The sequence below is a fragment of the Austrofundulus limnaeus genome, unplaced genomic scaffold, assembly GCF_001266775.1.
Source record: "Austrofundulus limnaeus strain Quisiro unplaced genomic scaffold, Austrofundulus_limnaeus-1.0 Scaffold11, whole genome shotgun sequence".
Classification (NCBI taxonomy): domain Eukaryota; kingdom Metazoa; phylum Chordata; class Actinopteri; order Cyprinodontiformes; family Rivulidae; genus Austrofundulus; species Austrofundulus limnaeus.
In genome coordinates this window covers 4805199-4818524 of record NW_013952413.1, presented here as the reverse complement: position 1 = coordinate 4818524, position 13326 = coordinate 4805199, and the positions used below count along the sequence as shown (strand labels likewise).

Below are 13326 nucleotides of genomic sequence, written 5' to 3'. Positions count from 1 at the left end.
TTACATTAAATTGTGTGTAAATTCCCTGGCGTTTTTTGCAACATACTAAATGTGTCACAATGACTCCTCCACAAATTATCTCCAAGCTTACAATGTCCCGTGTTTATTTTATTTTATTTTATTTTATTTTACAAACATTTCAAAAATGTGTGACAATGACTATCATAAAATCTCTCCAACCTTATGTCTCATGTTTTTTGTCTTTGTTTTTACAACTATAAGTCCTGAACATTGGCAGTTGAACCATAGAAGAATGTCAGGAGACCCAAAGATTTATATAACTCCTCTGTCTATTTGAGCCCATTTATATTTTTTTCCACCAGTTTTTTTTTTTTTGTAGCATGTTTGTTGATGTTAGCACAGATGGTCTTGACTGTATCAGAAACAAAAGAAAACAACAAAAGGTATTTTGGACTGTGGGGGGACAGCAGATCTACCTGCACTCCATGGCTGAAAACGGCTTTACAACAGGAGCTGTCTGGTTTCATTTTGATGTCCCATCATCTGTTTCAGCTGCTGTTTCTGCTGCTGCTGCCAGCAGGGATCTGGTTCTGGTCCTGGTCCGACTTCGTTGTAGTTTCTGTGTTGTGGGTCTGACAGAGTGGGTGGGCTCTCCTCCCCCTCCTCCTCTTGGTCTTCCCCTGGAGATGAAATCAGCTTGTATAATGTGGTGCAGTTTGCCTCTGTTCCGATTATATTTTACATATTCCATGCCAAACAAACAAACAACTAAACTCCGAGTCTGAAGTCCACCGGCACTCCGTCTTACTCCCCTTACTCAGTCTTCTTCATCAAGCTGAAGCACCGTAATTCAGAGCTTCCTCCACAGTCAAACGATGACTCATTTTGACACACAGACTAACAACACTGCTACAAAAACTGCACACACACTCGCACACTCCAACACAGTGGTTTCCAAACTTTTTATCTTCTGACCCCCAACCATCCATGGCAAAAACTTGTGACCCCAAATATTACTGGTCTGAGTAGACGAACTTTGTTAATAACCCTAAAAACACAGGATTTTGACAATCTAAAGAGCCTGTACACAAATATAAATACTTATTTATACTTTTTTGTGTTTTTGTAATAGTTACAAGGGAAATATTACATCAGCAATTATTTTATTACCCTTTACATTGATTTCTGGAGATTATCCAAGGTGCTTCCTGACCCATTATTGGGTCCCAAGCCCAACTTTGGGAACCAAAGTGCAGTGGTTCCCAAACTTTTCAGCTTTTGACCCACAAAATAACARYAGCAGAGACCTGWGCYYMCARMTATTTTTGGATGATAAACATTTGTATCAGGTCAACWAAACATGGGCATAGTRACAATATTTTTATACTACATTTATCCATTTTAAATACACTAACCTCACTCCTTTCTAACAACTAAGGCAAAAATTTAATTAATTCAGAAAATCTTTTCAGGATCCCACCTTCATGTTTCAGGACCCCACTTTAGGTCCCGACCCCAACTTTGGGAAACACTGCTCTAACACACATCTGGTCTAAAAACTAACCCGCTACTAGCTAAATCCAAAATGCTGAAATCAATCCGTCCTTGGCCCGTCACCAAAACTTTGCGACCGGCCCWGAACCTCTCTAGAACTTTCTCTCCACAAGCCTACCGACAAACTGTTTTGATTGGTTGTTTTGGAAATGTGGTGTGTTTGAGGAAATGGGGGAAAAATAGGTTTCATAATGCATTCAAGCACTTCCTGGTCACAAAACGTTCTCTAAATGCGCACCAAATGCGTAAAAATGCGCACATTATGGCAAAAGTTTTATTTGGAAGTAAATAAAAAATAAAACTGTATAAAAACATAACTTTTATAAAGTTTGAAGTCCGTGCTGTCCAACCCAGTTAAAATGAACACTGTGTATGCTACCAATTTTTTTTCTAGTAGCCCTTTAAATGCTTGTCTTTGCCTGCTCCTGAGCGGGCGTCGACTTCAGGGGGTTTTGTGTGTGTGTGTGTGTGTGTGTGTGTGTGTGTGTGTGTGTGTGTGTCTGTTCATATTCCAAGTTAGATGTGTATGAATAGCTAGAGAACATTTGAATTGACAATCTACTAATCCTGCAGTACATCAGTTAAGGCAGTTGTCAGTAGTTGTCTTTTATTTTCCTCCCTGAAGATTTTTTCATTAGACAGTGTGTTCATATAACCCATTTAAAACTAACAAATAAGGTAAAAAAACATTACTGGAAGCTATAAATCCACATGTGGACATTACCTGGGCACAGATTCATGCTGCTAAAATAATCTAGAGCAAAGTCACAGAGGTTTTAGTAACGAAATGATTTGGTGTTTTGTCATTCAGCACAGGACAGATCATGTCTGTACCACCAATAGATGTTCAATTTTAGGTTTTTAATTGCAAATGTTATTTCTTTTTTTCTTACCTGCCTGACAAAGACTTGTTTTTGAMTGTTCTTTTGAAAAATGATCCAAACATTTATTTTTCACCATATATATCATATAAAACAATGAGAAATTATATTTAACTTAAGACCATATTTACTCAGTCTAGTACAAAAAAACCTTCAACACACTTTACAACACATTTATTTGCTTGACTTTACATATTTGCTCTAATGTATTTACAGATTTGCATTATTGCCTTTTTGTACAGTTTGTTTGCTTTCTGATTCAACTGCTTGGCATTTGAACTGTTTGGATGTAAAATGTTTTTTTGAGCTTTCAGCCAAAAATTCTAACATTTTTTCATGTTAAAGTGACAGATCTTAAGTTAACAAAGAAGATAAACTCAGTTTGATTAAGAGAACAGGAATTGCTGAAAAGCTAAAGAACTCCAGAATTTTGGTTGTATTATGATGTCTTGATGGTTGTGTTGTATTCCAGGTCAATCTGTCTTCTCACTTGGAGGGGACAGACATGCTGGCTGAGAAAGCTGACAGGCGAGAGTTTATAGACCTCTTGAAGCGAATGCTTCGTTTGGATGCTGACAAAAGGATCACGCCTACAAAAACTCTGGGTCACCCCTTCGTCACCATGAGCCACCTGATGGATTATCCCCAAATTTCTCAGTAAGTGTGTATTAACTGCAACGACGGCATGAATAAAGGTTTGTTTAAATATAGCTGCTAAAATGTTGACGCTCCATCTTCTCCAGTGTGAAGTCGTGCTTCCAGAACATGGAAATTTGCAAACGTCGGAGCTCGTATGACAGCAGCAAATCTCTGTACTCCACCAGTGCAGTCCCCAGCGCTGCAGCAGGAAACCTCACTGTTACCTTCAGTAGCCAACTTAACCAGCATAACCAGGTGTGGTCTTTGGTTTTATGAAGATTTGCTTCATTAAAAAAAAAACTATAAAAAAAATTGCCCAATTTCAGCCCCACACGAGCAACTTTTAAATTTATTTTACTCAGTTCATTTGACGTAGACACAAAGAGAGCAATGAGTTTCCAGATACTGTCACTTCTAATTAAATACCATAATTTGCCTGATTTGTAAACGTTTACTGCCCCCACTAATGCATTTTATTTAAATTTATTTGTTTTCAATGCATATAAAGTTGCATATTGATGCATGTCAGTGGGTTACATAAGCAAAATTTAAATCTGCCACAAGTCATATAAATATGAAAGAATTGTGACTAAAATGAAGGGACCAGTAGAGTGGGCATGTATGCACATAGCTTGTTGGTTAATAAATATATTTCATGTGTGCCTTAAAAAAAGAGATGACTGAGTTACTAAACACTCTATCCTTACAGTAATACATCATGTATGTTTTATTGATACAACATGAAAGTGTTTGTTGTATATTTATTTAAAGGTCACCCTCAGTTTAATAAATCACATGTAATCGATGTTGCCTCATTAATTTGGTCTGTTTACTCATGGAGCAGTTTCACATTCACGTTTTGTTTTTGTCTCCAGGTGCCTTCTGCGGGGGCTGCGGTGCCTCTGCTGAACTACCAGCCAGCTCTCTACCAGCAGGCGACCATCAACATTCCTGGGCTGGCTCAACAAGGCGTGCCGATTCCGACACGTCCTGCTGGGCTGTGTGGCCAGACAGAACCCTTCCAGCAGACCCTCATCGTGTGTCCACCCTCCACTATTCAAGGTAAATGTTGCTTTTCTACTGTCTAAAGCATTTTAAAAACCCACCTGTGTTAATACTGTCAACTGTTAAAAAGAAGTGTTTATCTGTGAAGCTATATTTTGACTTTTGAAATGGTTTTTTTGTTTGTTTGTTTGTTTTTCAGGGCTCCAATCATCCAGTAAGAGTTCGAGTTTCCCAGTGAGGATGGAGAACTCTGTACCTGTTGTACCTCAGAACCAGTCTGCTCAGTCGCTGCAGATCCAGCCAAGTATGCTCACACAGGTAAGGAGTTATTTAGAACTTATTACTTTTAATGATTTTTAGTTTGTAGGACTTTGACAGGTGGCTGGCTGCTATTTTTGAGAGACTGGTGTAAACAAACAGCTCTACCAGAAAATGTTGCTGGTTTTGACTTCACAAGAAGCTAACCGTAATTTTGAGTCAACGTTTCCTTATCAGTGCAGTAACTCTGACCATCATGTATGTCTAAATCTAGCAGGTTGACACTGCCTGCTCAGGTACAGAACGGGAAGGGCTTTTTGCAACATATTACTGTAATAATGACAATACAGGAGCACCTGAAATGATGGGAGCAGCCAGTTTGACCAGATTTTAGTGAGTGTAGAGGACATGGTGCAGCTGACAAAATTAAAAATTAAATTACACTCACCGGCCACTTTATTAGGTACACCACGCTAGTAACGGGTTGGACCCCTTTTGCCTTCAGAACTGCCTCAATTCTTCGTGGCATAGATTCAACAAGGTGCTGGAAGCWTTCCTCAGAGATTTTGGTCCATATTGACATGATGGCATCACACAGTTGCCGCAGATTTGTCGGCTGCACATCCATGATGCGAATCTCCCGTTCCACCACATCCCAAAGATGCTCTGTTGGATTGAGATCTGGTGACTGTGGAGGCCATTTGAGTACAGTGAACTCATTGTCATGTTCAAGAAACCAGTCTGAGATGATTCCAGCTTTATGACATGGCGCATTATCCTGCTGAAAGTAGCCATCAGATGTTGGGTACATTGTGGTCATAAAGGGATGGACATGGTCAGCAACAATACTCAGGTAGGCTGTGGCGTTGCAACGATGCTCAATTGGTACCAAGGGGCCCAAAGAGTGCCAAGAAAAGATTCCCCACACCATGACACCACCACCACCAGCCTGAACCGTTGATACAAGGCAGGATGGATCCATGCTTTCATGTTGTTGACGCCAAATTCTGACCCTACCATCCGAATGTCGCAGCAGAAATCGAGACTCATCAGACCAGGCAACGTTTTTCCAATCTTCTCTTGTCCAATTTCGATGAGCTTGTGCAAATTGTAGCCTCAATTTCCTGTTCTTAGCTGACAGGAGTGGCACCCGGTGTGGTCTTCTGCTGCTGAAGCCCATCTGCCTCAAAGTTCGACATACTGTGCATTCAGAGATGCTCTTCTGCCTACCTYGGTTGTAACGGGTGGTTATTTGAGTCACTGTTGCCTTTCTATCAGCTCGAACCAGTCTGCCCATTCTCCTCTGACCTCTGGCATCAACAAGGCATTTCCGCCCACAGGACTGCCGCTCACTGGATGTTTTTTCTTTTTCGGACCATTCTCTGTAAACCCTAGAGATGGTTGTGCGTGAAAATCCCAGTAGATCAGCAGTTTCTGAAATACTCAGACCAGCCCTACTGGCACCAACAACCATGCCACGTTCAAAGGCACTCAAATCACCTTTYTTCCCCATACTGATGCTCGGTTTGAACTGCAGGAGATTGTCTTGACCATGTCTACATGCCTAAATGCACTGAGTTGCCGCCATGTGATTGGCTGATTAGAAATTAAGTGTTAACGAGCAGTTGGACAGGTGTACCTAATAAAGTGGCCGGTGAGTGTATTTTTGCATTATATCCAKTGAGAATGTACATATAAATGTAAACAAAAAGATGTTATTAGTTGAATTACCTGTACTGTTGTAGATGTGTTGTTGATTTTTGTGGTTTTGCTTTCAGAACTGATTGGATATTTTTGTTCTAAACGGGCCTTTTTATTCACAGTTTTTTAATGTAGGATGGAATCCAGACGTATAGAGCAGGAAAATCATCCACCCTGGAAAAAGTTAGCTTGTTGGTGTTTAGTAAACTGATGGATAATTGTTCTAGAGGTAGGGTGTGTGGTTGGCCAGTGTTACCTTTGTGCATCTCTTGCACAGGTGGTTGTGTTGACCAACGAAGAGCATGACCTAAACTGCCGTACCCTATCCTCCTCCCCTCCTTCCCTCCCTCCCCCCCTCCCTCCCTCCAGGGTTCCTGCACACCACTGATGGTGGCCACCTTGCACCCACCCCCAGCAGGCATAGCCCCCCAGTACTCTCTGCCCCTCGGGCTGGGCACTGGGGTGGGTCGGCCCACCCTTCTGGAGCACACAGCCACAGTGCTGGTAAAGCAACAATGACGGCCTGTGAAGAAAGACCGCTCACTCCCTCTACCACTAACAATGCCATCTCTTTCCTCCCCTACTCTCCCCGTCTTCTCATTCGTTTGCAAGTTTCCTCTTATTTCTGTGCCTCACGTTTTTTTATGGGGCTAGTCTTTATTTCATGCTACAAAGTTCCACCTTTTCATACGTGGACTTCAGGTTGTCAAACCCAAGGTTTATCCAGATTTATTTTTGTAGGTAAATTGTTTATTTTTGATGATCTGGCATCTTGTTTTCACTTTTGTTTTCATCTGGGACTCTCCCTGGTGTGACATTAGATCAATATGATTAAAATTTGACATTTTCTTCCTGTTCAAAAAGGACCCCCTCCCATTATATCGTTCACACATTTTCATTCCCCAGTTTTTACCCCCCCTCATAGGTGTGCTCAGGGCATGGAGCGCATGTGTTGCTGAGTTGGTCTGTGCTTTGCTTGCAGCTTCTTTTGTCCTGTTCTCCCATGATTTCAACCATGGAGGCAGCAGCTACAACACGTACTAAAAGCTCTCCTCAGCCTGTCTCTCTGACTCATCTTCTGTTTCAGCACCAGAACTCGTGGCATGTCTTTTTTTTTTATTCAAGCAGACTATTAGGAATCAGGAAACTAAACTGATCTGTTTCTTCTTTAACAGGCACCATGGTTCTGTGTTTCTCTCTACCTGATCTGTTCACAGCCTGTTGTTGTTTGTGCTTTGCATGGTATCATTTTGTGAATTTGTTGCAGGCCAGTGCTGTGATTGAGGAATGGCTCGTTCTTGTAGCTTTATGCTTCTGCCTGTGTAGGGAACTGGCGACTGGCTTGCCTCTTTGTATTCAGTTTATGGATTCATTTCTTGGCATGGCTTAATGACCCTTACCAGCAATTAGATATTTTTTGTTTTGGTTGGTTCTTAAAAAATAAAAATCTGTGTCGCATCTATTCAGGTGTGGTGTTTTTCTTAGCAGGCCTGGCCAACTGGTACCCAGCAAATTCTCATCCCATCATCATGGCAGCAGGTCCCAGGTGTGGCCATCCACAGCTCTGTTCATCAGTCAAGTGTCCCCGAGTCCCCCCTGGAGACCGTCCACTCAGAGGCAGCTGTGCAGCAAGGACACAGCTGGCGGTGGGTTTCTTAACAGTTTTATATTCATAACACATGTGGGATGTGAAAATCTCCTCAAATGCATCACAAATGTTTGTGTACTGTGCTAACTTGTTACATTTTTATTTTTTATACCCAACAGAAACGTGACCCAACCCAGGACTCAGCAAGAGAGAAAGAAAGCAAAAACCAGATGCACAGAAAACAGAAACAGGTTTGTAAATTTCTGATGCTTTTCCAGGTCTGTCGCCAAAGAACAACAGATCCTTCTTGGCCCGGGGCAACTAAACTCCATTTATCAAAGTTAAAGCTAATTTGATACCTTATTTGAAATGTTTTCTTGAATTAAACTCCGTTGTTATCATCTACCTTCACGTGTTTTCTAGCCTTCGATGTTGCTGTGATGTACTGATGCAACCATTAGTTTAAACAAGAAATTAGGATTCTTGGCACAAAAATATATTAAACCCAGACAGCTGCTGCCACAGTATTTTACACAAATAAATGTTGCAACTTAATAAATGGAAAAAAAAAGAAAAATGCAACAAATCAACAAAGTCATAATAATGCTGTATAGTTTCTGTGCTTTAAATGGGAAGAAACCGTGTTGCATAAATGACTACATGATCTGGTTTATTTATTTTGGACATTGCAAACCTGCTCATGTACAAAGACCAGAAACCATTAGCTATAGATGTTTGCATTTTGAACAGAAGTTAGAAACCTTGAACGTTTGTTTTGTTCCTCTGTAGGGGTGCGTCTTTACTCAACAGCAGTGTGACGGCGTCCACCTCCACCGCCATGTTGTCTCAGCCGATCGTCATCTCCGACACACCCAGCCCCGCCATCAGCATCATCACTATCCACAGCGACACTGACACGGAGGATGAACGCAAGTTCCACCCAGCCAGGTGAGGGGAGGGAAAAAAACAACTTTTTATCCGACGTTGGTTAAGTGATGGTGGAAGTCACTCTTGGTCCTCTGACAGTGTTGGCCTGAGCCGCTCGGAGCGCACAAACGTCATCAGCTGTGTCACCGTGCACGACTCGGACTCCTCTACAGCCAGCCCCCTGACCCCACTTCCCCGCTCCCTCAACACCATGAGGTCCGTGTCGTCACGGCAGGCCAAGTCTCTGGCGGTGGTGGCCCCCTCAGTTAAACACCAGCCGTCAGAGAGGGGGGCGGTTTCACACAGTCGCCTGGAAACTGGTGAGTTGCTGAAGCCTCTGAGGTGTTAATGATGGATGTTATGGCAGCAGATTGACTGCTACCTTTGATCTGCAGTGAGCTACGTCAAACCTAAGCGATCGTCCAACCGGCAGCCCTGCAGCTCAGGGGAGAGCATGGATCGAAGTGGGCTGGTCCAGAGCCAGTCCCACCCCTTAAACCTCAGCCAGGTGAGGCTTTTAACACTTTTTCCGTAATGAGACTTGAGCATGGAGTTTTAAAACTCCTCCGTTTCAAATCCTCTCTGAAACATTTAGTCTGTTTCTGTTAAATGTTTCTGTTTAGGTGCAGTCTGTGGTTTCTTCATCTCAGGAGCGTTCAGGCACGTCCCACACCAACCTGTCTCTGCAGCGCCAGGAGACGTTCCCTCCGACTGTACCCGCCTCTCACTACAGCTTCCCTGAAGTGTCCGCCCTGGCATCTGGCTCCGCCCCCAGCCTGTACACCTACCCGGCCTCCACCGCCCTGTCCTCGGCCTCTCAGGCCGTGGAGCAGCTGCTGGCTCGTGGCCACGGCAGCCACGCACACTCTCCCTCCACCTATGCAGCAACGTACACCTCCTCCTCCTCCAGGAGAGACTCGGCCAGTCGCAAGGAGTCCATCAGCAGCCTGCTGCACGGCCTGCCCGCATCGTACCAGCATCAGTTCGCCGCCGCGTCTCCGTACGTCAGCGTGACGCCCCGAGCTGAGGCCTACAGTTCTTACCAGCTCAGCCCCAGGCGCCTCACACAGTACCCCTACTTATAGATTAACAAGTCAACTTTACTGCCCTGAACATACTTCCCCCAAAGGGACAATAAACTTTTAGATTTATGGATTATTTGCTGCTTTTAACTACAAGGAAGCATTTCAGCTCTAGGTCTTCTATATGCTCTTTTAGAAAAGACTTTTGGTATTGCATCCTAATATTTTATCCCCAGCCTGTTCTATCAAACTAAGGCATTGTGTTAACCATATGTTAAACGTGTTTATCTTTGAAGTTTAGTGTGAAGAGAGACGATCCTCCTTTTTTAACACGATTAGATCCACAAATAGCGAAGCTCCCCGGTCCTTAATTTTCCCACGAGCCTTACTTTAAAATTTCCACACACTTATCTGTTAAGGCCCCGTGGTTTGTAGTGAACGATGCTTGTACCTTGTTTTTGTTTGTTTTACTTCACGTCTTTTACTGTTTTTAAATTATGTCAGTGTGAAAAAGTAGGAAGGAAACGACGATTACGTATTGAGAGGAGACGAGGTGAAAACTGTGATGGATGATGTTTAGATAGAGTACACGTTGTGGTATTTGTGTTTATGTAGTGATTGTGTTTTAAGGCAGGATTGATCATGTTTGTATGCAAATGGATTTAAAACTGAGTGCTGAATGTATTGATAAAGTTCAGAGTGATCATCTACCAGGAATGATGAGAAACGTTTAATTATGTTTTTAAAAAATGCCTCAGCTCTTAAGTTTTCCTCAAAATCTAATCTCGTGAATCAATCTTTTATCTATATATATAAATATAAATATACATGTGAATCCTAACTGTAGGACCTATAGCTAAAAGTGAGTTGAGGCCAGTTGTTTTTACTCTTAATCTGTTGAAGCTGTAACAAACTCTGCACTGTGCTGCACAGAGACTAATTTATAGAACTATTTGCATATCGGTGTCTGATGTAAAATCTGTTATCTCACACCTTCTCCAGAGTTTTATTCAAACACATTCTTAACGTCCTGCCAAAGGTGGTTTATCTGCAGGAGGGAAGACGGTGGTCTCCGTGTTCAGACTTGTTTTCCCACCAGCACGTCTGAAATGTCTGAGCGGTTCTGTGTGTGCGAGCGCTTTTATCCACCACCTGTTATTACATCAGTTTTGTGTTCGTAATGTTCAAAATATTTACCTGTATTTCATCATAACATAGTATAGTCAAAGAGGCAGTTTGGTAGACTTATTTCAGGGAAAAGGGGGTTTCGATAATCCACTGTAACAGTTTCCAATAAAAGAATTATAATCTCACAGCGACTTGACTTTAATTCATAAGCTCTAAGGTGGATGTTTGTATTTCTGTTGTTGGGGCCCCAGGAGGTAGAACTAATGCGGACCCTAAATAAAGATGTTAAAACTTTTTTACTTGAACAGTAGCTTTAAATGACTTGATAAGAGGAAAATAGTTTGAGGTCAAACTACAAGCTGTGTTTACAAAGTCTTATATAAAGGTTTTTTCCAGAGAAGGCTGTGGTTTGTGATGACCTGACACAAAATACTGTAAACCGTGACTCATAAATCAGCCTATACATAAAGGTACAATGATAATGTGAACAAACAATAGGTTATTTATTCTGATTTCAGCTGAATATAAGAGAAAACCACATCTAAGTCAATGTTTCTAAATAAAACCAGGGCAATTCTACAGAATATAATCAGGATTATTTACTTCTGGGAGGGGCCACACCTGAACAACAAGATAAAAATAATCCAGACTGCACCCAGGATTTACTGAAACAAGACAGGACAGATTTTGTTCTTGGTAAACAATGTGACGTGTTAAAAAATGTAAGATGGGCATGGGTTAAGCAGATACATATCTGAAGAAGAAAAAAAATTGTAGGATCAGATATGTGCCCTAACAGGCACAATACGAGTGAAGTATAATCTTTAAGTTTTTAATTTTGTAAATGAATTGTAATGTTCAAAGTGTTAAAAAGTTGTTTTTCCTGCTTATCAATAAGGATTAGCGATGCTGTGTTTTTCAGACTAACAAAACCACAAGTTTAAAAACCTCACAGTTCAGTTGTTTTATGTCAATACTACAAAATAAATGTGCAAACTAATTTGAACAATGTTTAATAAAACAATGCAAAAAAAGTCAGAGGTTAGAACAAAATTCATCATGTCAAACACTTGATTTAGTTTATTTTATTAATAAAATAACAGAATCAAAAGAGCATTAACAGTCAGTACCAAAGAGGTTTTCATTCATAGATGATATAAAACATAAAGTCAAGGATGTCATTCCTAGAACAGTTTATAATATATTTAAAAAGTACAATAATTTAAAATTATTRAAACAAAAACACACTTAAATATTACAACACGTGCTTAAATATTCCTTTACAAAATTTGTTTCCTCAGTTTATTTGTGATAAATAAAAACTTTACAGCATTGTTTACAACCTGCTCCTTACTTCCTCGCCGTCAGATTTTAAATCTTGGCTTTGATCTCTCCTGAAATGTTGACATTTACCACGCAGCACTTTGGTCCTGTTGTACTTTAAAGTGCTGATGAGTAAAACAAAAACGTTAGAGTCTGGTCAGGATCATGACAGAAACAAGGAGTCCAGAACTTCACATGATGACACTTCAAGTCCTCAGCCCGTTGGCTCGTTCGTCACACAAGCTTTGATCAAAACTGATTGGTGCTGATCCTCCATCCTCTCCTGTCCCCAACAGCTACAGACCTCTGGAAAAACTGCTGGAGTTTGCTTTTAAAATCCTTTCTTTTCCTAAAGATAAAACACAAGAGAGGTTTGTTTTTAAAAGAAACACGGGGTGTGCAGAAACTAGGATGCAGCTTGTAAATACAAATAAAAATGTTGAACTTACGGCTCTGGGTTGGTGTCCTTTTCCACCTCTACGTCCTCTAAAACCCACAGCGGTTCTGTCTCAGCTGTAATCTGGTCCCATATTTCCGTGTCGATGTTCAGGTAATGGGTCAGTTCCAGAGCGGACGGGGTGCAGGTGGTCCAGCGGCACAGCGGGCAGCGGGCGGTGTGGATGACGTTACAGCGGCTGCTTATGTTCTCCARGCAGACAGCACAGAAGGTGTGGCTGCAGTGCAGGACTCGGGGGAGGCGAGTTTTGCGACAGTATCTGTAACAGCAGATGGAGCAGATCAGGTCCTCCTGGGGGGGCACGCTGGTTTCAGGAAGATGTGGCATCTTGACGGAGTAGAGGCCTGCAGAGGAAGAGCACAAAAACAGCTCAGTGAAAACAGTTTAGAGTGGAATTATAGCAGCTAAGTTATTTTTTAAAGCACCAAACATGCAAGAATAAAAACACTCACTTTTTTGAAAGTGGTGAGGCTGCTTCCCTCCTCTCTGCTGTGTATAATCTGACAGGTAAAACTCCACCTGAGCTTTATACAGCAGCTGGAGCAGGGGGCGGTCCCACAGCAAGGAAGCATCACTTCCAGAGAAGAGCTGCCCTCAAGGAGCCTTCTGAGGAATTCCACGTGACTTCAAGTATTCCATTCAATTATTTCACAAACGTTTGACTTTTACAGCCGAACTCGGCGACACACAGATTCCAAAGTAAGGTCAATTAAAGGCCGGATTTTTTATTTGCATTTTTGCTATGAAAACAGACGATGTCACACAAAATTAAACTGAAAGCAGGGAAACCAGAGCATTTAGGCGACATGAAACAGTTTGCCTTTTGTTTGTTTGTATTTGAGACGTGTGCTGAAAAAAAATTTAAGAAAAAAAAAAAAAAAA

At 41.6% G+C, this 13326-nt stretch overlaps 2 protein-coding genes across 6 annotated transcripts in view; one reads left to right on the top strand and one right to left on the bottom strand.

The window, feature by feature from the left end:
• hipk1b (homeodomain interacting protein kinase 1b) overlaps positions 1–10849 on the top strand; it is a 17182-nt gene extending 6333 nt beyond the window's left edge. Inside the window, exons 8-18 of one of the 4 annotated variants that reach the window (XM_014002137.1) lie at positions 2869–3053; positions 3140–3290; positions 3911–4097; positions 4240–4358; positions 6369–6503; positions 7488–7645; positions 7767–7838; positions 8377–8535; positions 8614–8834; positions 8910–9022; positions 9138–10849. In XM_014002137.1, coding sequence (XP_013857591.1) covers positions 2869–3053; positions 3140–3290; positions 3911–4097; positions 4240–4358; positions 6369–6503; positions 7488–7645; positions 7767–7838; positions 8377–8535; positions 8614–8834; positions 8910–9022; positions 9138–9599 — 1962 coding nt within the window. In that variant the 3' untranslated portion in view covers positions 9600–10849. Of the gene's footprint in view, positions 1–2868; positions 3054–3139; positions 3291–3910; positions 4098–4239; positions 4359–6368; positions 6504–7484; positions 7646–7766; positions 7839–8376; positions 8536–8613; positions 8835–8909; positions 9023–9137 lie in introns of all 4 variants that reach the window. The other 3 variants (XM_014002136.1, XM_014002139.1, XM_014002138.1) reach the window with 3 other exon arrangements.
• Positions 10850–11733: 884 nt separating this feature from the next.
• Positions 11734–13326, bottom strand: LOC106513345 (RING finger protein 224). 2 transcript variants are annotated; one of them, XM_014002134.1, is made up of 3 exons: positions 12897–13320; positions 12437–12788; positions 11734–12336 (listed from the first exon to the last, which is right to left on the bottom strand). In XM_014002134.1, the coding sequence occupies exons 2-3, from the start codon at positions 12769–12771 to the stop codon at positions 12237–12239; spliced, it is 435 nt and encodes a 144-aa protein (XP_013857588.1). In that variant the 5' UTR covers positions 12772–12788; positions 12897–13320; the 3' UTR covers positions 11734–12236. The 2 variants fall into 2 exon arrangements, with proteins under 2 accessions (XP_013857588.1, XP_013857587.1); XM_014002133.1 differs by having other exon boundaries at positions 12437–13326.